Below are 27,454 nucleotides of genomic sequence, written 5' to 3' on the forward strand. Positions count from 1 at the left end.
ATTTGGGGAACTCAAATTGACCTACCTTCTTGATTATGTAATCCTCCAAGCGAGCAGAAATCTCCCAATAATATCTGATCCTCGGAAGAAAAGATTGATGGTACGGCTATTAGAAATGATTACAAATCTGAAGAGGTCATACTCGACTTCAGCTGCAAACTCCATTTCCCAGAACTCATTGCAGCCATCCACCCCAGACTTCTAACTAGACTCACCAGTTTCCATTCCCACACACACTCCAATTATTGCAGACTTACTTCACTTAGTGCAAAAATCTCATCCTAGTATCTGTAATGCTGTTCAAATGATTTGCTTGGCTTATGTTTCTGGGTATCATGTTGCATATCTTTCAAGGTCTGCTCTTTTTGAATTCAACATGCACTTGGCATCTATCTATCTTTTGCTTATCTATCTTTTGCTGTCAGAGTGTTGGGATATATATATATATATATATATATATATATATATATATATATATATATATATATATATATATCAAATAACAGTCACACATTTAAAGAAAAGGTTTTCTACTTTATTAGTTTCTATCCTCAAAAAAACATTTTATACACGAATTATACAGAATGTTACAGAGTACAGAGGTACAGTTCTGTCATGTAAATCAAAAGTGCCTCATGGTTGTGGATGGTCACCAGGATGTTTCACTGATCACACAGAGAATTAAGAACTGGACTGAAAAGCAGTGGTAGAAAACATCATTTTTCATGCCACATATAGAAATATAGTTTATATTCATACTGCAGCAGTGTTAATATCTCTACACTGATTGGCCAGGAGGTGCTGTTTGTCGATACTGACCTAATACTGATATAATAATTCTATAATTTTTATAATGAGGAGAAAAAGGAGAGGCTGGTAAGAGATCATCTCACAGACTTTTATTTGGGGGTATAAATTGGAAAGTGCTGTGGTTACTGTTACAGTGGTACAAGGGGATTAAGACGTTCCAAGATGCACTGTTCTAGAAGAATAATGACCTTCAATGATATTGTATTCAGTCCAAATCCATTCTCTGGCATTTAAACGCTGCCAGAAAAAAAAAAAACTTTATACACACACGCTAGAAACATGTCAAGACCATGATTCATGTTCGATTCGAGTTATTGCTATTAAGTGTCTGTTAGTGTTTATATCAGATACATGAACATTATGTACCTTTAAGTAGGTTACTTTACTTTCTTATTATCGCTACACATCTGTTTATTTACACTAATGAATCATTCTGACTGAACATAAAGCTGAAGGATTTACAAACTTCCTGTTTACTGTATTATCATTTATATAGATTTGGAAAAACCCATTGATCTCACACATGATATTTCTGATAACTGTAGACAGCACACACTCCCATCCCTTTACGAGAATGAAAGAACATTAAGTAAAGAAGCATTTAAGTGCATTCATTGTAAACACAATTATCAAATGATTAAAAAAAATATATATATTTTTTTTTTTTTGTCAAATGTTAATCATAATCATTTAGAAAAAGGGGAAAAAAAAATCTGACCTCATTTTTAAAAGCCTAAAAAAAACTTTTTTACAAATGAATCTTAATCTAATAATTTGTATTGATGTTCATTTAAAAACTTTAAATTGAAGAAAAATAGTTTAAACAGGAAACAGGTTTTAGTGGATCATTTATTATTAAATATAACTAGTTTACAAAAGGTTTTTATTCAATATAATGAAATTATTTAAAGTTTTTAGTTTATTAAAGCATTTCTATTGTGAATATTATTAAATAAAGGTTTATTTATTGAATAAAGAAATGTGTTACTGAACATTATTGAATAAAGATGCTTATTATTGAAAATGATCAAATTAACAAAATAATTTGGAATATTATTATTATTATTATTGAATAAACATTTTTATTAGTTAATATAATTTAATAAATAATTTTTCAAATAATGTATTATCAAGTTAATAAAAAAAGAAAAATTTATTATTGAATATTGTTGAATGTTTTAATGAAGAAATGTTTATATTTACATGAACTGAAAAATGGGACAGTAAACACAACTAACGTCTAAACAAATCTAATGAAAACGGAAAAGGGCCCAAAATCCTTCCTTATCCACTCAGGACACATCCACATATTTATACATGATCTTAGACAGTTAATCCCTGTCTGTACGATATTATATTTATTGGCATAACGCCATTGAATCACCAAGTGCTTAAAGCTCCGTCCATTAGGATGTGATAGCGAGCGCATACACAGAGATTGGATTTGTGTGGTCTGAATGCTAATCTGATCATGTAGTTTTGGTCTGTGGCAATAACAGTGACAACTGTAAAAAAAAAAAAAAAACATAAGCTTAAAGTCTATAAAGTGAATTTTACAACAGTATATAATTCCAGTGGAAAGCTAGCTTCTTAGATCATAGCAGTATAACCCTTCAATGGATAAACCAAATTACACCATATTTATCAGAGGCATGATTCTGTACCGTCGCTAACAAGTCATGCAAGCCGACCCATGCAAATTCATACAAATGTACAAGTTTTACAGTAAAAAAGCTTTTAAGACCTTAAACATATCCATCTCAACTCAAACAATGAAGCTATAACTATACAAAATCCCAAAATCCTTTTTAATTAAGCCTAATGCTGCAAAGGTTTTATCTTTCACAGCCAAGTCAAAAAAGTCAAAATGTGTTTTTTTTTATGCTGTAGGTTTATGAAATATGAATATAGTTGGCGTATGAAATTGCTGCCATGCCTAAACCTGCGTTCAAATACTGTTCCCAACGCATCGTCATCCACTACATGAACACAGTCTGCCTCCAACTTTACTTTAAAGTAAAGAAAAAAAAACAACGCCTTCATTAAAGCAGTGGCGTTTTTGCCAGGAAAGAAGAACATGCAAACTAGCAATGAACTATCCAGTAAGTTATAAAACTTCACATTTATTCACTTTTTCAGTTAAGAATTCATGAGATCAAATCCTACCACTGCTGTCAATCTGCCACTCCTGGGCCCTTGAGCAAGGCCCCTACCCTCACCTACTCCGTTGTGTAAGTGAGATCATTGTAACTTGCGCCTGATAAACGTGTGAATGACCAGAAATGTAAAGTTATGAAAATTCAAAGCAGCACAAAATGGTGGATAAGACTGTTTATAAATGTAAAGAAAACCTATGTCCCTTATTTTTATTTTTTTAAAGAGGCTCCAAATCCAACATTTATACTGAATATTATAACATTATATTTGAACATATTATTAACCTACAGTATATTTATTAGAGTCTACTTTAAAAAGGATTTCTTATAACTTGCTGAACAACTTTGGGGTTTTAATTCCAAGGTAAAGCATTCCCACTCCTGTGTGCATTCCTATTCCCTCCCATTCTCAGTTTAATTCCTATTCCCTCCCACTCCCATTCCCTCCCATTCCTGTTCCCTCCCTTTCCCATTCCTTCCTATTCTCAGTCCTTTTCCCATTCCCCTCCATTTCCCATTCCCTCCTATTCCTGTTCCCTCCCACTCCCATAGGGGAGAAAACACATATTTCCGAGACAGGCTGGTGTTAAACAATATTAAGAGACAGAGCTAGCAGAAACAAATTGATAACTGTAATAATAAGTGGTTTATATTGTCATAGCTGCAAAATATCAGTAGCTTTGACTTGATCTGATTTTATAGCAAGCCATATAAAAAGATGTATATAATGTAAATCAGATACATATCTCAGGTTTGTGTTATTGGTGATATATGACCATCTGCTACAGCGCAAGTCTTAACGATGAAAAGGGGAAAAACCTTCTATATTTGCAGCATGTAAGCAAACCATTTCTTCAGTCTTGTATCAAAAGTATTCACAGATGATCGAAACGTCCCCCACTCGGTTTGTACTTCATTTCTTCTGGGACTAGGAAATTGTGCTGAAAGAACAAAAATCGCTACATAACAGACTTTTTTTTTTTAATTCACATCATCTGCTTCTTCACTGATTTGAGTTCTTTATAGTGGACTGTAAAGCGGCTCACACTGACATTCTCTTCATATCGGGGAGGTGAACATTTTTGATAGAGAACAAGCAGTTCAGTGAAAACTGTGTCACTTTGGCGAACAGGTAAGCAGAAAATTCTGCAAGATCTAGCTACACCATGGACTCCTTCAGGTTTTCCACATAGGTCGAGTCAGGGATAGTGAAAGGGGCCGAATGTAAAAGCACCTCATTCTGCAGAGACACACATGGAGGCTTCTCGATCCTCTGCCTGAAGCTGACACACTTTCTGCGAGGATTCTTGAGTTTGTATTTGCGGAAGGCTCTCTGGATAACCTGAGCAGCCACATCCTCCTGCTTCCGTCGAAGTGTGCTGGTTATGGGCTCATATGAGGCCTTAGACGGGTTGTTTGCCATGAATTTCTCCTCCATACTCGACTTGAGCATGTCCATTTCTCCGGACTCGCCCAGCACCTCAGCTGTTAGAGCCAGCAGGATGTCGAGACAGTGAATCTTATCCCCAGGTACCATCGGCAAGTCCATGGAGATAAGCTTGATCATGTTGGGCTTGGGGATCCTCAGCGGATCTTTCAGGGTGTCGCAGAAATCAGCCAGCACCTTGTACTCGATGAACTGCGAAGCGTCTGGATCGAACTTCTCCCAGGTCTCGTAGAACATATCAAAGTCCTCCTCGCATAAAGGCTCGCTGCTTTCTTCAGTCGCAACGTTGAAGTTCTCCAAAATGATGGCAATGTACATGTTCACCACGACAAGGAAAGACATCACAATGTAGGTGCAGAAAAAGACGATGCCCACTCCGGCATTCCCGCAGTTACCCTTTACATTCGTGCCCGGATGCTCAATCTCTGGGTCACAGTCGGGGGGTGAGTTGTCGAGAATCGGGGACAGAAGCCCGTCCCAGCCGGCCGACGTTGTGATCATGAACAGACATATAATACTGTTCCCAAAGGTCTCGAAATTAAACATGTCATCGATGCCGCCCTCTTTTTTCACATAGGCGAAGTTGGACATGCCAAATATGGAGAAAATGAACATGATTAAAAAGAGGAGGAGGCCGATGTTAAAGAGGGCAGGAAGTGACATCATCAGGGCAAACAGCAGCGTCCGGATGCCTTTAGCACCTCGAATCAAACGCAGGACACGTCCAATTCTGGCAAGTCGGATGACACGGAAAAGCGTAGGCGACACAAAGTACTTTTCAATGATGTCCGCTAGGACCAAGCCTAAAAAAAAGGTAATTAATAACAGATAGGTAGGTTTTCAGTTTGTGTTGGTCTCTGTGACCTCTGAAACATGGATGCACATTCAGTGTATTTATTTCTAAATGTTCAGCTATTTTTTTTAGGATATCTGCAATTCACTGTTTAGCAAAGTGTTCTCCATTACTCCATTACTTACCCATGATTGAAAGGATGACCACGATGAAATCAAAAATATTCCATCCGACGTGAAAGAAGTACTGTCGCAGTGCGATGAGCTTGAGCACGCACTCGCCAGTGAATAGGACAATAAATACGAAGTTGATGATGTACAGGATTTCTTCAACCTCAACACTCTGGTCGTCCGTCTCCACCATCATGGTGACCATGTTCAGGCAGATCAAACCCATGATCAGGATGTCGAAAAACTGCTGTGTGACGATGTCAAAGATAAAGCCTTGAAAACAGTTCTGCAGAAAGTTGGAAAAAAGATTTCACGAATTAATATAGTCAGTGATGTCATCAACAGATACACTATATGGACAAATGTATTGGGATATCTGATTGTGTGGTTCTTCCCCAAACGTTACTTCAAAATTGAAAGGCATACAATTGTAAAAGATGTCTTTGGATGTGCTAGCATAAAATTTCCTTCTCTAGAAACTAGGAGACCCAAACCTGCCCATGTGCACAAAGCCAGCTCCATGAAGAAATCACTACCTGACTTTACTAACACCTTTGTGACTGAATGAATCTTCAGAAATCTCCACTAGCACTTTCCAAAATCTAACCTAAATGATTGAATGTTAATTGAAACAGCAAATGGAGACTAAATGTGAAATTGGATGTTCAAACAGAAGCACATACCAATCTTATGGTCATGTGCCCACACGCTTTTGTTCATGTAGTGTATTTTACCAATTGGTTGTGTTTATTGTTATTTATTTAGCAAATAAATGTACTAAACCTACTTGGGGGCGTGGGATGGGTTTCTGCGGTTTTTTAGAACCGAGTTTCTTCATAGCGTTATAATATTTCTTCTGCTCCTCAGTCATAAACAGGTCTTGTCCTCCTAAGTAAGGAAACAGGACAAGACAATTATTCTTTATGGTAAACATATGTAATATCTTTTCATGGCCTACTCAGGGATTTTGGAGATAATAATAACAACAACAGCAACAACAATATAATAATAATAATTATTATAATTATTTCTGCCACTGCAAACATCTACACTGCTTTCATTATACCTGCAAAATCTACAAGTTTTTGGGTCCTTGAGCAATAATACACTATAAGATGTGTTTTTTGAGAAACGATCAACTGAGACAACACGAGTAACACAATTACATCACACCACCTTTCTGTTGATTGTTTTCCTATACCAGAACACCCCAAGTGTTTTATTCCTCATATACATGCCCACATGTTTAACTTAACAGGCCAATTTATTTAGTTCAGCATTTACTCCTAAAACTAATAAAATAAATAAACAAAAATAAATCTAAATAAATAAGTAGATTTTTGGATCCTGATTCAGGTAGCAATTGTGGTCTTGTGTTAATAATACTTATCTTTGATTTTTGTTGGTTGAAGTTATCGATGATGACACCGATAAATAAATTGAGAGTAAAGAAGGACCCGAAGATGATGAAAATAACAAAGTACAGGTACATGTAGAGGTTTGTCTCATAAATTGGCTGGTCCTCCACCTAGTTAAAAAGGAAAAAGTGAAAAGAAGACTTTAATGCTTAGAGGTAAAATCAGTCACAGATCTGAAAATGTATATTAATGATATATGCTGTCTGTTAGGTTGTTTCACATCACTACCAGATCTTGTCATGTGTAGAAATTAATTATTATTCATCAGGTTCTGGAACTTTCAGAAAACAATAAATGAAGCTTACCAATCGAGAATCCACAGCAGCATACATAATGTCCATCCACCCTTTAAATGTGGCCTGTGAACCAACAACATATTGAGATAGACAACCAAAACAAGTATCTCTCATCCATCCATCCATCCATCCATCCATCCATCCATCCATCCATCCATCCATCCATCCATCCATATTACCATCCATCCATCCATATTACCATCCACCCATATCCTCATCCATCCATTTATTTATCCATCCCATGCCAATTCTCCATCTATCTGCCTATCCATCCATACACCCAACTATTTCTCCATCCTTCCATACTCAGTCCATCCATCCATCTATCCATCCATTCATCCATCCATCCATCCATCCATCCATCCTTTCATCCATACCCCCATTTATCTATCTATCCATCCATACCCCTATTCACTAACCACTCATACCCCATCCATCCATCCATCCATCCATCCATCCATCTTTTCATTCAGTTATGTATGAACACTAACCACTTGCAGCAAGGCGAGGTAGCCCATGCCCACGTTATCATAGTTGATCTTTGTGTTCATCCATCGCACCTCGGTATGATTATTATATATAAGATCCATGCAGTCGCTTTTGTTGTTCACCTCATCGGCTGTGAAATACGTCTCAGAGGTTGTGTTATAGCAATAGAAGAATTTTCCAGCAAACAAGTTCACACCCATTATGCTGAAGATCAGCCAAAAGATCAGACACACCAGCATGACGTTAAATATAGAGGGGATGGCTCCAACCAGCGCGTTAACCACCACCTGAGGAATACAAAACCACGTTTAAACCTAAATACAAATAGCTGATAAAAGTCCATTAAACCCCTAAGAATAAAGTGCCTTTAAATACAAACCCTGCCCTGAGACCAAGTACTTCATTAGTATTCACTAAACTGGACCTATCCCAAAACAGTTTGAAACTTTAACTTTAGTGAATAATCTCACGAAAACTGTCCTGAGTAAAATACAGTCTACAATCATTCAAAGAGAAAATCATGTACTTGCCCTCATTCCCTCAAATCTGGATAGAGCACGAAGCGGCCTCAGAGCCCTCAGTGTCCTCAGGGATTTGATAGGTCCAAGCTCAGAGTAACCCAGAATGTTAGCTGTCAAGCTGATCAGGGAGACCTGTGTGAGCATTTTGCAGTTAAAGCTAAAACAAAGATTAAGGAATTGTATTGTATTGTTGTATTGTAACAATTGTTGTTTGTTTTCCTAGGTTAAAATATTAGATTAAATAAAGAAAGAAAGAAAAATAATATATTTAAGCTGTAACCACCAAGTTACAACCTCCTCAAAACGCTTTCCATCAAAATTAGATTTGATGTACCACCAGCTGGTGATGGAGCTCCTGGAAATGCATTTTAGGTGGCAGAGATTCTAGGTGCAGAACCACGTACATATGTTCTTTCTACAGCTAGGTGCACTGATTTATTCCAGTTCACATTCAGTTGTTCCATCATTTATCTTTTGTTAGTATATTTTTATATTATTATAATTTTTATATTAGGGTTTCCATTTTATTGATAAACCTAAACACGTACATCCACAATAAGGAAGTCCAGCCAGCACCAAGCGTTGGTGAAATAGACCTTGAACCCATACGCGACCCATTTCAGGAGCATCTCAATGACAAAAATGTAGGTGAATATCTGATCCGCATATTCCAGAATAATTTTAATAACTCGTCGCTGCTCTATGTAAATGTCCTCAAATGCCTGATCAGAGAAAAAGAAAACATAAAAACATGAGAACTTTTAATCTGTACTACGTTTAAAAAAGAAAAAAATTGTTTTAGTCCTTCAGCTCACCAAAGCACCGCTGCTGAGAAGAATCATGAAGATGATGAAGGTCTCAAAATAGTTGTGCTCCACAATGGAGTAACAGGTCTTACGGATATTCCACCATGCTTTTCCTTTGCCCTTGGTGATGTTCACATCCAGGCATGGGCAGCGTCTAATGCAATCTTTAGTGCAGCAGGCAGAAGATAAAGCATATGAATAAATACATTTTATATTTAAATATATGTTGATGTTAAAATGTTAGACCTAGAAAATTTGGATTTCAGATTTCATTATGCAGCTATATTTTAGAAAACACTGCTGTATCACTATGCTAAAAAAAGATCCAGTGTATTCTGACCATCTGGTAGAAAGAAAACACCATTATAACTAATAATTCTGCATCACAGAGAGGTTGGGTTTATCATCATCTTGTAGTGTTTCTCTCGGCTGCACTGCTTCCAGTACGTGTATGTGGATATTAGATTTTTTTTTACAATCAGATTTCAGACTTTATGTGCTGCCATGTCAATCTAATGCTCAGAATCTTCAGAATCAGTACTGCTGGCCAATGTACCTTAGACTATACTATCAATGGGTCAGTTTCTTTAACCAATCAGATTTCATATTCGCCTCACAGGGCAGCTAGCTGGAACAGAGTAGTGTCAGCATTTTTCCGTCCTCTGATTGGTTGGTCAGAGGAGACTGTTACAGCCAAGTTTGACTGGTAAAACACGTGTGTAGCTCTGCACACATTAATACATCTGAGTTAAACTTTTTTACGCCCACAATGGCTGACGGAGGAAGAGAAATTTATTTGATCTCAGACATACTTAAAAATCCATTTTCAAGAAAAGCTAGACATGGTGAGGAGGTCGGCCAACCCCGAAGCTAGCTAGCTTGTCTCCACTTCCAGACCAGTGAATACGAGCGGTACCACTGGATTACAGCCTCTGAGGAGCTTAACATTTTTTATGTTTTTGCCATGTAATTAGACAAATATTGATTCTGAACTGCTCCAGATGTTGTAGGTGCACAGTTGTGGTTGTAGTGTAGAGGTTTGGAGTCTTAACTGGGTTTCTTGCTTTAGTAAAATGGTTTTCACCTCCATATGTGTAATGTCTCTCTCTCTCTGTAATACCACGTGTTGTTATGTTGCGTTTTTGTATTGTATTGATGGTTTCTATAATTGTGACGTGATAGTGGTGGTATTAAGAGGGGGATTAAGTCGGATACGTCCATACCAAATGCACGGCCCGCCACTGGGTATAGGTAATTCATTTAATTCAGAGAAGCCCAAAGTGCAGCACTGTGCAAAGACCGTAACCTGAGCACTTGAGCTCATGACAAAACTCATGATGGCCTACCAGTTTAAATATCTCTGTCTATACTCTAATTAGCTGGTGATCAGACCAAACTGGATTTTTTTTTTATAGATAGCAGGCTAGCTATGCTACTCAGCAGCCTTTTTAATAGTATCTGGGGTATTCTGCTTCCCATTTGAAAGATAACTGTGCTTAATAAGTCTCACTCTCTGTAAAGCAGTCCGCTGGAGTGATAGAATCCAGTTCCTCCTCTGACTCCTCCTCTTTCACATCTGGAGGTTTGTCCACAGTGCTGCAGCTGGACGAGTCGTCTGCATCTTTCAGCTGTCCAAAAGAGGCGTGAAATTCAAAGATCAGAACTCATCAGAATGTCTTCAGTGGGCTTTGTCGGTGGTGCAAAAATACGACGAAGGGTCTGGATGCAAACTCTATTAAAAACTCTTATGTACTTCCGACCTCAATTATTAAGATATAACATGCCATGTGCTAAACAAACGAAGGAGACATCTGAGCTGTCACTGTTTTTTTCCTGTACTATTCCTGTCTAGGTTTCTTACCTCTAGAGCTCAGGACATCTTGTACGAGAATATATCTGGCTTTAAAGGCACAGTTCAAAAGGAGTTATATTTAGCAGCATGAAGAAGACACTGTGAATGATAAGTGTGCTGCATAAATCTATCCCTCTGATTTGGATGGTATTCCTCTTTCACTGACGTAGCCACATGTAACTGAATCTTAAAGAGTAAACAGATCTGTCTAATAAAGCACTGCACCATGCTGTTTATCCATTAGCATATGTCCAGCTGTCTATTTTTTCGTAGAATTCCACGTGACAATTTTCTACGTTGGAGTTTATTCTAAAGCAGAATTAAAGCATAATAAAATCAATAAATATCACTTGCGCTTCTTTGGTTTAGGCTTTGGCCTGGTTAAACTCTAATGAAGTAGCGCCGATTGCTTAGCACCACAACCTCCACTTCAGCCATGTATCCCCTTCCCTGTGGAGAAACATGGTCGCCCGGGTTATGCCAAGCATTTAGACACGCGAGAGTACGTTATGTGAGCCGCGTAATTCAACCCAGTTTGCAGTCATACCAACAAACAGTTGTCTAATGAGTCAGTGCTTATGCGCCTCATTGAAACAAATGTTTAACAAAATATCTGACCTCAAGTGGCACTGCTCAGGTTTACTATTCCTAAACTACTAAAATGCATGAACAAACAGATTTCTGGATGCACGGCTATGTTACGCAAAGTGAGAATTCTAGGCAGGAGGAATGAGTGAAAGAGGAACCCTAGAGGTCAGGTGGTTGTCGAAGAGGTTAACTAATCATGCTGCGCTAGTGCTGTTTCCCACGCTCCGTCACTGTGACACTTGACCTCCACTACACCCATAAAACCACTCAGAGAGTCTATGTTTCTCTCGGCCGAGCCATGTTCTGGCCATAATATCCACAGATTCTATGAGGTTAATTAAATGGGGTTACCAGATGTAAAAGGATGCAAATCCATGTTTCTTGTTCACCATTATACCACAAAGCTGAAGATCTTTATTATGATTGGTCTGATGGTGTGCCTGTTTTTTGTCTATACAAAGTATTGGGACACGCAGCTAAATATCTTCTTCAAACTGTTAACACAAAGGCACACGATTGTATTTGACGTCTTTAGATCCAGTGGTGTAAAATTATCGCTTGAACTAGGAGACCCAAACCTGGTCCAACATCACAATGAGACACAATGGCCTGCTATTGAGCTCTGACCTCAAACCTACTGAACACCTTCCGGATGAATGTGAATGCTGACTGCATCCCAGGCCTCCTCACGTCAACCACATCAGTACCTGACTTTACTAACACCCTTGTGGCTGAATGAGCGAAAATCTCAATAAGAACACCAAAATCTAGTGGAACATCTTATCAGAAGAGTGAAGGTTATTGTAACAGCAAATGGCAACAAAATGTGGAATGGGAACCAACAACGGAACTACAGATTCTGACTCCAACAGTGCCAGCATTACATTTTTGTCATTTAGACATCACAATCTGGCATTTGTCACTCACATCCTAAAACTCACCCATTTTTTCTCCAACTGTTTACTTACTGCCTGATATATCTCACGCCTTAACAAGCGATAATGTAAAACGATTATTTAGTTCCCCTATCAGTGGTTTTAAAGTTATTGCCTCCCTGTATGCGCATACATATGCAGTATATACACTGTATTATGTGTTAAATTGTGAACTAGGAGGACAAACTTACTTTCTTTTTTTCATCAATCTCCTCTTCATTCTCAGAAGCGCTGTCATCATCATAAGGGCTTTCAACATCTGACTCTCCCTTTGCAATAGGAACAACAGCCATTCGCAGAGCTCCATCAAACTGTTTCAGCTCGTCCTTGGTCTCATCCCCCGACTCACCCGTGTCCACGTGGTTCAAGACTAAATCGTTACCTTTTACCTCCTCTTCCTTCGGTTTCAGGCCCAACAAATGCTGAACGTGTGTAATAACGAAGGCTTTGACCCAGTCAATGCCCCTGGTGATTCTTGAAATGGCAATCTGCAGGTTGTTCATTTCACCATCTTCGTCTGACGATGACAGATTGTCTCCGCTGAAGGAGCTGAGCAGCAACGCCAGAAAAGATTCAGGACCTACAACAACCAAAAGCTGAATGTATTTTGTGTGTTCCTTTTTTTCCCAAAAGCTAACATTCTCAGTAGAATACAGTTCAGGGGCACATTTTTGTCTTTAGAAAAGAATGCGTAATTATTTTAGAGAAAGAAAAACTGCAAGTGATTTGTTATTAGTTGTAAAGGGATTAACTCATGACCATGATGCTTCCCAGTTTTGAGTTTAGATTTGCTTAACCTACAGTTGCAGAAATGGGGCATTTCAAAAATACACTGCAATTTGTCCTATTCTTGCTGTTGAAAATAGTACTTATTAACTGAGATGGACATCCTCACATCCACCAACAAAGGATCTCAAAGAGACGCTTTTACTAGCACACTAGATGAGCTATTTCCTCTTGGCTCTATGAATAGATGAAACGGAAATCTGCCTGGTTACATTTATAGTAAATGGCTGGTTGATACTCAAAGTAAGCAAGCCCTCTGTATAATTAACTTCTAGTGAAAGGATCACATGATCTACTCTACAGGATATAAAGTCTATGACAAATTAGTCTCCTCAAACACGTCAAGCAACATCCACTCCAGCATACTTAGGGAGACTTGCAGTAGAGTTTCAAGTATGAGAGGCACGTTACAAGTCAATTATCTCCGAGAGACCTGCCCAGTGTTTTGGACCTTTCAGTATAATGAATTAGTGTACAGCTCTTAGTTAAAGAGTGTGTATAAAGGTTTCGTTGGTATTTTGCTTTGTAAGAACCCTTGAAGAAACCTTGCAACACATTCAGTGTGTTTATAGTGAAGTATGACTAACGTAATTTGGCATTTAAATGAGAAAATTGGGGATATCATCACAAACTCATTGGGCTCAGGGGCCCCACAATGACAACATAGATTTAGACAACACACTTTTTTTTAACAAAGGCAATACTTACCACCAGGTTTCCAATCACCATGACCATCATGAAGACGAGAATGCACATTCCTTGGCCTGCCACCTCCATGCAGTCCCACATGGTTTCAATCCACTCACCACACAGGATCCGGAACACGATTAGGAAAGCGTGGAAGAAGTCGTTCATGTGCCAGCGTGGCAGTGTGCAGTCTTCAGCGATTTTACAAACGCAGTCCTTGTAGCTGCTCCCAAAGAGCTGCATGCCCACCACAGCAAAGATAAAGACGATGATACCCAGGACGAGGGTCAGGTTCCCCAGGGCACCCACAGAGTTTCCAATGATCTTAATCAGCATGTTCAGGGTAGGCCATGACTTTGCCAACTTGAAGACACGCATCTATTAAATATTAGTCACAAAATGATTATATAATAGTTAGATTTAAGAAGAACCACCAAGAAATACCAGTTTGTGGTCAGATGGCACACCATTAAATGAGCCGTCAAGCACTGATAACGAACCTCTGGAGATGCTCGCAACACTGCAATGTTTGGACAATAGATGAAAAGTAAAACAGCCACTAATAAATAATGAGGGAGGAGATTATGTAATAGCCTACATTACAAAAATACAATAGAAATTTTAAAGTGAACCACTCAAGGATTTTCACTGTGTTCACTATGTCTATTATGATCAAACACTCCATCCCCACGTTCCCTGCAGCCAAAGCCTTCATCCAGACAACACAAATTTATTGGATGCAATACCTGGTAATTGTATAAAAGTATAAAAATACTGCAGCAACACATCTTTATATTCTATATATATATTTAGATTCAGCATGTGTGTATAAATACCACCATATACACAACTGCACACAGTATAACACAACATAGAATGCTACAATCACACAACAGGTTAGCAACAAATATCTGGGCGAGGGTTAACTAAAGCCATGAGCCATGTAGGCAGCAATAAAAAAACAGAGAATATTTGTGCACAATTCCTGTGGCAAAGCAACACAGGAATTTATGTAACAATTACATACTAAGATCCATAGTGCCATTCTTGCACAAAAACATTTAGCATAGGTTTTAAATCATGCCAGAAGCCATGGTGAAAAATGATCCTTCTGAATTCATACACTTTTTAACAGTGGCTGGTGTGTTTTAAAAGTAAGTTTGTAAAAATTGATTACATCTGCCATTGTCTTGCTTTGGTGTGTTACAGAAGACTGTACACATGTGGATGTGGTGTGTTCATAGTAACAGAGCTGCTGAGATTGAGGAGAATAAGCAGTTAGATGTCTTGTCTCACTCCATTCAAATAGATCAAGCTGATAAACTTTGTCCATCTAATGACAATATTTTTTATTATTTATTTCTATTATTCTACTTCCAAGGGTTTTTTTTGCCTATAACACCAAACAGTGACTTTCTGCAAGGATTTTACACTAAGAGAGATGGTTTCATCCTACCTAGTTAAAACTATCAACAGGAGATAAAAATCAGTAGGTCATCCAGTCAACCTTGTACAGGATTAATGTGAGGCTGTAGACCCCAAGTTAAAGTATAGGGACATGGCAGGAAATGCAGAATAGCCGCTCAGCCTGTCACTTATATTTCACCACCAGAAATCCTGCTCTCTCCTACCAGTATGCTGCTCGAATAAATAAAGTATCTATAAGTCTACGTATGGCTTCCACCTCTAAAACCATGCCAATGTCTGTCTGAAAAGGCATGGGTACTTCACCTTCAGCGTATATGCTGCTTAACTGTCTTTTCTCTGTCTCGTGCAAATCCTGGTCAAATATCATTCACCATGTAAGTGTTGGTTTCTCACAAAGATCCTGCTGCATCACTCGTTCTGTCCCAGGGTAGAACTCTCAAATGCATGGGTCATGCCTCTGTCCTAACATCTCACCAATTATAGGCCCCTCACAGTGTTTCTTCTCTTTCTTGTCTGTGCATCACCCATTCTTCTACATTACCTGTTTTTCCTATAGATACAGTTACTGTATAGATCATGTTGCACCTCCTGATCCTGATATTGCAGATCCTGTCTCTGCATCACCTCTTCCATCTTCTACCTGCATTACTTATTATTACCCAAATCATCTCTCTTATAGATCCTTCCTCTTTATCACCCATGTTCTCTAACATACTTTAGATCCTGTTCTTGCATCACCAAACCTGCCTGAGTGTTAGTCTCTCTTATTGATCCAGTCTCTTTTTTCTTATTTACAATATCTCTCAGGCCCTCACAGCTATATTGTAATACCTTCATTGGTTCAAACACACACACACAAGCACCAAGTTCACATTCCAGCACACTGACAGGCTGAGTATGGCAAGCTGTTGTCATCTCAGCTACCCATCAAAAAGTAGCTTGGGCCTATTGCTTCACGCATAAACATGATAAAAGAGCAAATGCCAACAACACACTATATGATTCTTCCCAGTTTCTTTGTTCTTGAATGGTTTGCTCGTTCTTTGATGGACTGCAATTGGCGATAGATGAAAGATAAACATATGAGTCAGAGTCTGCATTCTATGAACTCTGAGAAGAATCAGTTAGTGTGATATCAGCTATTTACCAAAACAAAGGTGTGAAGTCCTCCAATTGGTTTGCTGTGCTCCAATGTCCCATGTCCAACTAAAACGTTCGCCGATTGTAGGTCAAATTCTTCATTCCTGTTTCCATGCTTTTATTTTGCATGAAATAAAGGCACTAGTGTAATGAGTGTACAATCTCAGATGTTTGGACACGAGAAGCAATAAGTCTTCCATCATCTTAACTTTAATATTCAGTATACTAGCAGAGCTGGTATACTGAAGCTGGTTTCTTATAAGCAAATTAACGATTACTTACAAGCCTGAAGGACCGGAGTACAGACAGCCCTTCTACATTAGCTAAGCCGAGTTCCACGAGACTCATGGTCACGATGATGCTGTCAAATATATTCCAGCCAACCTGGAAGTAGTAGTAGGGGTCCAGTGCTATGAGTTTGAGGACCATCTCAGCTGTGAAGATGCCTGTGAATACCTAGAAAGACATTTTTCATCACTTAATGGTTTTATTTTAAAGCAATTTAAAAGATGTACATTAGAGGTTTAAATCTAGTGCCTTACCAAATTCCCAACAGACAGAACATGCTCAAAATCTTCAGTCATTGGATAATGTTCCATGGCCATGAACACAGTGTTTAGTACGATGCAGATAGTGATGCCCAAGTCCACAAAAGGATCCATCACAATTAAGTACAAAATTTTTTTTAATTTGATCCACGGCACACAGCAGTTCCACTTTAGAAAAATGTCAGCAAACTTGTACCAGCAAGGTGGACAGGGTCTCTCCAACTCCTCCAATTCTGCAAAAAATAGAAAGAGATTATAATCTTTTTGTTCAAAATTCTGTCAAATCTGTTGGGACACTTGTCAATACTCACGTATAAACAAAAGACTTCACCTTCTAATGTATGGCTTTCAGCACTCACTACACTGTCTCTCCTGTTCTGCTGGCCAGGAACTTCTGTTAAGTCCATACTTCCTTTGGATCCATTTGATTTGGACATCTCAACAGACTTTAGACACAGCAGAAAATAAATCAAATCAGAGTAAAGCTTGAGCAGCATTTAAACTTCAAGTCAAATTCTTTGCTTCATACACTATATAGCCAAACATTTGTGGATACCTGATCACCAGATTGTTATGTGCTTTTTGAACATCTCATTCTACATTTAGTTCCCATTTTCTGTTATAATAACCTCCACTCTTCTGGGAGGATGTTCTACAAATGTGCTTGTGGTGTTATTGATATAACACAAGGAGGTCTGGGGTGCAGTCAGCATTCACATTCTTCCAAAAGGTGTTCAAGAAAATTAATGAAAATCATATCTTAATGGAGATGACTTTGTGCACAGGAGCATTGTCCTGCCGGAACAGATTTTGTGTCTCCTAGTTAAAGTGCAGGAAAAATTTCATCCTAATGCATTGATGTCCTATACAATTGTGTGCCTTCAACTTTGTATGAACAGTTTGTAGAAGAAGCACATGTGACTGGAAATGTAGGTGACCATATAGTGTATATCTTAGGGGGTTTGGAGCATTCAGAAGCAGCCTGAACCCTCCAAAAGTCTAATCAGTGACCTAGAACTGTAATCATTATTTCACCACTGCCCTTTGATATTGTGGTCAAACAACAAATTGGAACAAATGTCACGTTTTCTTGAGGATGGAATTTTAAACAAATCAATTCCTTCTGACCAATCAGAATTCAGTACAGGTCTGAATTTAATCCTGAATTTTATTTAGATTTTAATACGATCTAATGTAAAAAAAAATCACAGATGGATTCTTTACCTCGTCATGATTCTCCTCACACTCTCCAATGCTGCCATCAGCTTTTTACTGCTCGCGAACGAGGACATGCTTTCTTTCCTCTTCGCTCTTTTTATCTGGTTGGACAAGTCAAACACTTAGATGGGACTGATATTAAAAAATAGTTTTACTTTCTGATATAAAAGTGCTGCATTTTATATCTGCAAATAAAAACACACGATTTAGCTTGGGATGTTTTTTTGCCAATCTTGGTTATTCTATTTATATCAATAAGAGAGAAACAAAATGTATAGAAATATGTGTTAAAAATCAGACAATATTCACCTTTTTTACTTTATGCAAACTGTTATCTTGTTCCAAATTTGCTATAATTATAATTACAGCATCCACAATGCAATAATTTATTACGTGAAAAGTAGGACACAGTGAGAAAGCATGCTTGCCTCGGATTGCTTTTTGATCTGCTCCATGATCAAGGCATACTCCTCCTCTTTCTCTTTGGCTTCAGCTATGGTGGCTTCGTTCTGCTCGGCGTACGCCATCGCCACCACGGCCAAAATCAGGTTGATCAGGTAAAAAGAGCCTAAGAAGATGATGACCACGAAGAAGATCATGTAGGTCTTCCCTGCTGCCCGCAGAGTCTGAAACATTCAAACATCACATCAGCGAATGATCTCTAGATATTTCGGTCTAGAAAATAAAAAACTATAAATATACAAATAATATTAACAATAACAAATAAGAATTATATTTGTAATAATTATTTGTATATTATTTATTTATTTCAATAAAAAAATACAAATTTCACAAAAAAACAATTATAATATATATTTTTCTTTTTGCTTATATACACAATTTGTTTCCATTTTGACCTTCTTCTTTTCATCCATTCATTTTCACACATCGCCTTTATAATGTACAAATGGTTCAGTACTTACTGAATAACTGCACAACTCCATTAGTGCAGCATGACACAGCAATAATAGAGAAACGTTAGAGGAATTGTTGCACATATCAGTGTAAAAATAAAATATGTAAATGCACAAACCAGCTGGAACAAGTTTTCCCAGAAGTCTTGTGTCATGAGGCGGAAGAGGGCGAGGAAGGCCCAGCCGAAGTTGTCGTAGCTGGTGTATCCATAATTGGGATTCCTGCCTGCTTTCATACACGTGTATCCCTCAGGACACTTCCTGTCAGGATCACAGCCAGAAAATTGAATGAACACAAAATGAACACACTGTTTTACAAAATACATTCATTTCTTTAAGTTTATTTAAATTATTTATTCCACAACGTAGGTGTTCCAGGTGCTGGAAGACTGGAATCCTGAAATGCCAGAATTCCACCATCCTCAAAAAGTACAAAAAAATCCACAATGGTGACATTTTTTTTTCCAATTGTTGAGTGCGGCACGTGGTTCTTCCACAAACTGTTAGCACAAAGTTGGGAGCACACAATTGTATAGTATGTCTTTGGGTGTGTTAGCATGACATTTTCCATTCACTTGAACTTGGAGACCCAACCTGTTCCAGCATGACAATACCCCTGTGCATAAAGCCAGCTCCATGAAGATCTACTTTACATGGGTTGGAGTGGAAGATCACCTGCTTTAGAGCCCTTTGGGATGAAGGTGAACCTCACCTACATCAGTACCTGACTTTTAAATGCCCTTGAGGCTGAATGAGCTCAAACACACTCCATTATCTTGTGAAAGATCCTCACAGAAGAATAGAGGTTATTATAATATCAAATGGGAAATAAATGTAGAATGGGATGTTCAATAAGCAAATAATCTTATGTTCAGGTGTCCACAAACGTTTGTCTAATATAATTTGCATAATATGGATTGTTTAATAACCAGTGCAGTGTGAAATATGTGTCTGATCAGCCTACCCGGCATCTGAACTGTTTCCACACAGCAGTGGATCTGCACTACCAGGCAGGTAGTAATAAACCTCTGCAAAATAAAGAACTCACAATCAGCTACCAGAAGATCAGAATGATCAACAGGCTCCTGGAAATCAGACATCATTAATATTATATTAATAATCATATCACTTCATCCAAAACATTGGCCTTGAGAGCAGGTCCTGGTGTTAAACTTATGTTAACCTGGTTTTATGATCAGATGTGTTGAGATCAGATGTGAATAAGTGGTAGCTCAATTAGTTATGTTGGATTTGGTTTGGAAGGTTGCAAGTTCAAATCTCAGCCACCATTTCTGGGTAAATGAGAAAGACCCTATACCCTCATCTGCTCAGATGTATAAATGTTTATGTAAATGTTTATGTAAAATGAAATGTAAATATTTGGGTTACGATCAAATGGGTTGATATCAGATATGAGCTCCAGTTACCTTGACTGCTGAGGAAAGTTTCAAAGTTGAAAGTGCTGTTGGTGTCCTCGGTGTCATTGAAGCTTCTAGGAGGCCACAGCACACACTTTTGGCGCAGATTTCCCATGAACAGCTGCAGACCGATGAGGGCGAAAACGGCGAGGCAGAAAACGGTCAGGATCATGACGTCTCCCAGCTTCTTCACGGATTGAATCAGTGCACCAACAATGGTTTTCAGACCTGCAGGACACACACACAAGTTCTGAGCATCATCTGACTTGCTACTGACATTGACATTCGAATCATTTGTTCCAATAATGGCAAGACTTTGCAGCAACATGAACATTTTTTTTACAGCTGCACTACAGTCAGAGCTTCTGTTCCCACATATTCCAGCACACTGTAGAATTGAGAGCAGTGCTGAGATAATGGTTTCCTGTAAATGATCTATCATGATAGCAGTATGTGACTCCAGAACGTACCAGGAATTACAGTGATTGTTTTCAGGGCTCGAAGCACACGGAAGGTCCTCAGAGCTGAGACATTTCCCAGGTCCACAAACTCAGTGATGTACCTGCAGACACACATCACCCAGAATCAATTGAAGTAATCCACATTTATCCATCACAGTAGAAAAAAAGACAGAAAAAACAGTCTTTTTCACTATGTGAAGTGTCTTCATACTCACGCCATGCTGATCACCATGAAATCCAGCCAGTTCCATGGATCTCGTAGGAATGTGAAGCTTCCAACACAAAAGCCTCTGGACAAGACTTTAATCAGAGCCTCGAAGGTGTAGATCCCTGTAAACACGTACCTGACACACAAGTAACCCCAGGGTACTGATCATGTTACATTACACACTTGTGCAGAATCACATAGAGGGTGTTGTGTGTACTTGTGTTTTATATAAAATTCTGATCTTGGTTAACATGGTTATAATGTTACATGTGTGATCTGGTTGAGACTCACTCCATAATTTTGCTCCACTCTGGCGGGTTGCTCATCGTCATGAAGAAGCAGTTGGACAGGATCGTTACCATGATGAACATGCTGAACAATTTACTGAACAGTCAAGGAGCAGTGTGTGTGTTCATGTGCCCACATTTAAATAATTAACAAACACAGTTTGACTAAACTAATAACACACACAAAATCTAGTTCTGTAAAACAACCAAATAATGTGATTTAATTATTATTTCCATTTCTCTAAATTCCTATGGGTTTATAAGCGCACAGAGAAATTCTCTACAAATGGAGGAAATTCATGACTGTAATACTCTCATTTGGAGTCGATGTTCTGCAAAGACCTGCAAAAGACCTGCAGAAAACGCTACAAACTGCAATATAAATATCAGAAAAACACTAAACGGGAATGAAGGTGAAGGAAGAAGACCTTTCAGTGAAAACAACTATTGTACAAAATGAAGAAAAAGAAAAAAACAAGATGGCGGCACGTTGCTAATTTACCTCAAAACTTTTGCATGTTTTTAAATGTTCTATGGCGCTATGACGAAGTCACAATGCTGTGTTCGGAGATAAAACAAGTAAACACAAAAACCTCATTGCAATTGTGACACATGGTGTCAGGAGCCTCATGGTTTAGAGCTGCTTTGGCTCTTCAGGACCTTCCCCTGAAAACGTTAAGGGAGGAATTAAAAAAAAAACGTGGCAAGATATTTTAAAGGAGACAGATCGATAGAGGTTGGGTGATGCAACAAGTCAATGACCCGAAGCACATCCAAAATAAACAAACTAAAGATGAAAAATCATAAAAGCATGGCGTGAACCTGAGTGACATGCTTTAGAATGACCTGAAGAGGGCGATTCAATTAACAAACACCCAAAATAGCAATAAACTGAAACAGTATTGTAGAGAAACAGCCCATATTCCCTCCTCACATCTGTGCCAGTCTTATAAACATGAAGATCAGACTTTTTATAAATCGGTTTCACAATATTTTCTGGCAAGTGTATATGGGCACAATCTGACTAGTGTGTAAATCATTTATCAAACTAAATAAATAAATAAATAGGGCATAGGGCAGCAGTAATCAAACCATGCAGTGAGGAATTGGTGGGAAAATAGAGAAACAAATAAACATACACAATCCGGTATGATTTTGATTGAGAGCTCGTGTAAGAACATAGAGGTGGAAACCACTGAAATATCTTTTTTTAATACTCTCTACTTCACCTCGAGACATTCCACCTCGCAGGATGATGACGACTGTGCTTGTCATTGTATTGCTTAATTTCTTCACCCATTAAAAATTATACAAAATGATAAGTTGAGCGTCCAAAGGATATGAATGTATGAGTATTCGGATGGCGGCCCTACGGATGGGATTAAAGGGCGTGAGGAGATAACAGGCTGATTCCACATTAAACCTGTTGATTGTATTCCCTTTGCTGATCACGATGAAAGTCTGCAAACACACACAAAAACACACACAAAAACTTACTTACCATTTCAGTATAAACATGATACGGTTTGACTCTGATCAACAGTCATCTACACTAATATAATGCAAAGATTTCCTTCACACAAAACACTGCACTTATCCTTACTTAGTTCCTGTGTGGGACACGGAATAGGGAAAGGTTCTGTGTATAACACATTCCAGCTCAGAAAATGTAATATTTATAAAAGAAATTAAGTAATTTATTGAGTTAGTAAATGGTTTAGCTGGTTAGTAAGTACTTTAATATGTTGGTAAGAAGTAAGTAAAAATGTAAGTAAAAAAGTGTGTAAATACATGTTGGTTAGACACAAGGTTAGTTAGTTAGTTAGTTAGTTAGTTAGAAAATTTGAAAGAAAATAATTAATGTACCTATTTAAACTGTAATAAATGTATTACACAACTTAGTAATCAGTAAGTACACATTTAGTTATTTTATTTATTTATTTAGTTAGTTAGTATTTGGTTAGTTAGTTGGTATTTAGTTAGTTAGCTAGTTAGGGTTGGTAAAATGTAATATGTAAATAAGTACGTAAAGAAACAAAACAGCAATAAAAAACAATAATAATAATAAAAAATTTATTTAGTTAGTATTTAGTTAGTTCATTATTTATTTATTTATTTAGTAAGTTAGTTAGTTAGTTAGTTAGTTAGTTAGTTAGTCAGTTAGTGTTGGTAAGAATTGAATATGTAAATAAGTAAGTAAAGAAACAAAACAACAATAAAAAAAATTAACAAACAAATACAAATATAAGCTAACAAACATATACACCAATCAGGTATAACATCATGAGTGGTGAAGTGAAGAACACTGATGATCTTCATCATGCCACCTGTTAGTGGGCGGATTTGTAAAAAACCAATCAAATTAATAGATATATAAATAATTTAACCCAACAAACAAACAAAAAAGTTAACCTGAAACTGTAACTAGCATAGCATTAATGAAAACATTGAGAATTGTGTGAGATGTCAATCTATCTTTTCCTGGGACTTTGTGGAGAAAGTAAATGTAACTGTTTCTGAAGCTTTTTCCTGCCTTCCTGCAGTGTGTCAGTGAGTCATGCTTTGTGTAAAGTGAGTGTACAGAGAGGAACTGAAACTGACTTTCTTGGATTTGTAGTAAGGGTCGAGCTCCTCCAGAGGGATATTCAGGAGCTCAGGAGGAGGATCACCATAATAAAAAGGTAAGGATTTTCCAACTTCCAGATCTTTGGATGGTTTGGGAAGTTCCTCCTCAGGGATCTCAATGTTCTGGGCTTTTCTCTGTGCCTCTTCAGCATCTTCCTCGGCCTTGAGTCGCTCACACTCAGCCAGCGACTCTGGAGTGAAGCGACGAAACACATCGGTGCCTGTGGGGGACAGCAAATGTGCCATCTTCACATTCTGCTGGGCGAGAGACGAAACCAGCTCGGGATCTCTCAGATACGCCCTGCCAAGAGAGGGGGAGAGGAAGAGGGGGTGAGAGAAGAGAGAGAGAGAAGAGAAGAGAGAGAAGAGAAGAGAAGAGAAGAGAAGAAGAGAAGAGACGAGGAGAGGAGAGAAGAGGAAAGAAGAAGTGAAAAGAAGAGAAGAGACAAGGAGAAGAGAAGAGAAGAGAGAGGTGATGAGAGGAGAGGTGATGAGAGGAGAGGAAAGAAGAAGAGAAAGAAGAGACAAGGAGAAGAGAAGAGAAGAGAAGAGAAGAGAAGAGAAGAGAAGAGAAGAGAAGAGAAGAGAAAAAGAGCTACACTGAAATATCGTTTTTCTTTTATTTATAGCAGGAGGAATAAAAACACCAGCTGGAAAGAAAACAGTTATTTCTGCTACTCTCTGATGTAAAATAAAAATAAAATAATACACTATAAGGCCAAAAGTATTGGGACAGCTGATTTTAACAGCCTTAAGTGTTTCTTCCCCAAACTGTGAGCACAAAGTTGGAGACACACAATTTTATTGGACGTCTTTGGATGTGATATGAACCAGGAGACCCAAACATTTTCCAGCATGACAATGTCCCTGTGCATAAACCAGCTCCATAAACATATGCTTTACATGTGGGTTGGAGCTCCAGCCGTATTGAACACCATTGAGATGAATGTAAACACTGAGTGCACCACAGGAACCTCCTCACTTCCGCACCTACATCAGTGTGGCTGAATGAAACTCCACACATTTCCACAAAATCTGATGGAACATCTTCCCAGAAGAGTTGGGGTTATTATAACAGCAATTGGGGATAAAATGTTGATGTTTAAAAAGTACCACATCTTATTGTCAGGTGTCTACAAACTTCTATATGGTGCATAGAATACAGAGAAAAACAAAAGAAACTCCATGAGAAGAACACGAACAGCAGATATAATATCTCAACAACTCAATAAACAGTGAAATATTCATAAACCTCAGACAAGTGCAAACACTCAAATTCCTGCACAATCACTCACAATTGTTGCGGCCATAGTTTCAGCTTCTCTGCTTTCTTCGGTTGAGCAGCTCGATTCCTGAGCCATGCATCCAGTAGCGAGATCTTACGCTTTTTTGCCATACTCAAAGCTCTTCTGCGGTGAAACGCTCTGCACTGATGATGAAGCTTGGAGTACACTACAAGTCTGTCATGTCCAACACACACTTTAATCCTGCCAAATCTGCTGGACCTCCAGCCCCCTTACAAAGTCTGAATACTGGCCTGAGAACAACGTCTCTATTGGTTTGTGTTTTTTTTTTTTCTGACAAATTCTGGGAAGTGAACCAGTGAGGACCTGTTTCCCTTCTGATGCTCTAATAGCTCTGAAATCATCGAAAGGATTTTTATCACAATTACATATTACATAATTTATTCGAACAGTAAAATGGTGACTATATGTGGAATGGGATGTTCAAAAAGCACATAATCTTATGGTCAGGTGTCCATAAACCTTCAGTCATACAGTGTGTGTTGGCGTTTTGGACTATTTCTGATGCAGTGTGTTTGTTTATGGCCTTGAATAACAGATCTGTGTGTGTTAGACTTGGCCTGGTCAGGTCAGAACCTGTGCTATAGACTTTGACCTGGATTCCTGGTAAAGTCTGCACACCAAAAGTACTGAGAAAAACTACACACAAATCTGACTGCTTCTGATTCCACCATAACAGAAGAACATCAGGAGTTTTGTGTTTTTCACTCGTAAGTCATTGGGATTAGATGATCTGATCACACTGTTAGATCTGATTACTATTAACATTTTAAAATGCGTGTGTGTGTGTGTGTGTGTGTGTGTGTGTGTGTGTGTGTGTGTTGCTTTGAGATATACACAGACAGTATTCCCTAGTGACACCAACAGACAGACAGACAGACAGACAGACAGACAGACAGACAGACAGACAGACAGATAGATAGATAGATAGATAGATAGATAGATAGATAGATAGATAGATAGATAGATAGACACACAGACAGTTTTCCTGGTAAAGTTGAGTTAAGTTAATAAAAATGTAATTATCTGCATCAATAGGGTCTTTCTTTCTTTTCTTTCTGTTTATCGAGGGTGATTAGAGGAGGCTTTTCAGGCTGTTCAGGACAATCATTGTTCTGAAACTCTCTCAGTAAAGTCACGATCCACTCTGAAAGCACTTCGGAGGAGCAGCTAATCCAGAATTTGCAAAGGGCAAAAATTTCAACAGTTCACTTTAACAACGAGTTCGAGCAAAATATTATTTACTATAAAGTTATAGTCAGCTGCAGGTTATAGTGAAATGATGACAAAATAATAATAATAATAATAATAATAATAATAATAATAATAATAATAATAATGATAATGATAATCTTTATTTACACAGTGCTTTTAAAAGTAGCATCTTAAAGCACTTTCCAAGCATAAAGTAAACAAAAAATAAAATAATAATAATAATAATAATAATGTGTGTGTGTGTGTGTGTGTGTGTGTGTGTGTGTGTGTGTGTGTGTGTGTGTGAAAATAATAATAATCAAATTTATAAGAAAAATAATAATGAGAAAGATAAAAGAAGTAAATAAACATCACAGAATACATCACAAAAACCTGATCACCCATAGAGTGTAAACAGGTAGTGGGAACAACTAAATGACCGGAATCGGAGGACTGGAGATCACGCCTTGGAGTGTAGACAGTTAAAAGTTGCATCAAATAATGAGCTGGTGTGACATGTAGGGCCTTAAAGATCAGCATTAGAGTTTTGAAATCCACCTGGAATCTGACAGGGAGCAAAAGCAATGACTGCAAAACTGGAGAAATCTGCTCACCAGACCTGGTCTTATTGTAGACAGCCTGTAATTATATTATACTAAATACATCATTTGTTCTTTAACTTGAGTAGAAATTAAAAGGAGGAGTTTTACTTTGACTGGAGTCAGACTTAACCAGGGGACTAGGACTTTACTCATCTATAGGAACACTGTTTTGAGTCCAACGCAGTTTTCTGCTCAGAACCTTCACAACTCAGGTTCTGCTTTATTCCACTCCTATTCATTAGCACTGATATTCCATCCCTAGTGTTACATCATGACCTGGATGAGTTAAAGGTTGAGTGTAAAGCAGTGATTTTTAAGTAAGCGTTTTTCTTTGAATCTCTTTAATAAAGGTT

At 38.0% G+C, this 27,454-nt stretch overlaps 1 protein-coding gene across 1 annotated transcript; it reads right to left on the bottom strand.

Moving 5' to 3' along the window:
* Positions 1-513: 513 nt before the first annotated feature.
* scn4ab (sodium channel, voltage-gated, type IV, alpha, b) lies at positions 514-25,554 on the bottom strand. The gene is made up of 25 exons (XM_046843779.1): positions 25,297-25,554; positions 23,978-24,302; positions 22,719-22,837; positions 21,381-21,470; positions 21,097-21,225; positions 20,891-20,982; positions 20,430-20,648; positions 19,967-20,030; positions 19,122-19,263; positions 18,517-18,714; positions 17,202-17,316; positions 16,865-17,103; positions 16,605-16,778; positions 13,772-14,132; positions 12,473-12,861; positions 10,417-10,534; positions 8,916-9,070; positions 8,649-8,822; positions 8,110-8,232; positions 7,582-7,866; positions 7,100-7,153; positions 6,767-6,904; positions 6,164-6,268; positions 5,392-5,662; positions 514-5,216 (listed from the first exon to the last, which is right to left on the bottom strand). Exons 1-25 carry the CDS (start codon positions 25,395-25,397, stop codon positions 4,126-4,128), a joined length of 5,271 nt encoding a protein of 1,756 aa, XP_046699735.1. The 5' UTR covers positions 25,398-25,554; the 3' UTR covers positions 514-4,125.
* Between the last annotated feature and the right edge of the window lie 1,900 nt (positions 25,555-27,454).

Source organism: Silurus meridionalis, chromosome 29 (assembly GCF_014805685.1).
Source record: "Silurus meridionalis isolate SWU-2019-XX chromosome 29, ASM1480568v1, whole genome shotgun sequence".
In the NCBI taxonomy this organism is placed as follows: Eukaryota; Metazoa; Chordata; class Actinopteri; order Siluriformes; family Siluridae; genus Silurus; species Silurus meridionalis.

Coding starts and splice junctions, on each gene's coding strand:
- scn4ab (XM_046843779.1), bottom strand. CDS start 25,397: ATGGCAAAAAAGCGTAAGATCTCGCTACTGGATGCATGGCTCAGGAAT. Junction 10,535..12,472: donor AGATTGATGAAAAAAAGAAA/GTAAGTTTGTCC, acceptor TCTTTTGGACAG/CTGAAAGATGCAGACGACTC. Junction 5,663..6,163: donor AACCCATCCCACGCCCCCAA/GTAGGTTTAGTA, acceptor AACTTTCTGCAG/AACTGTTTTCAAGGCTTTAT.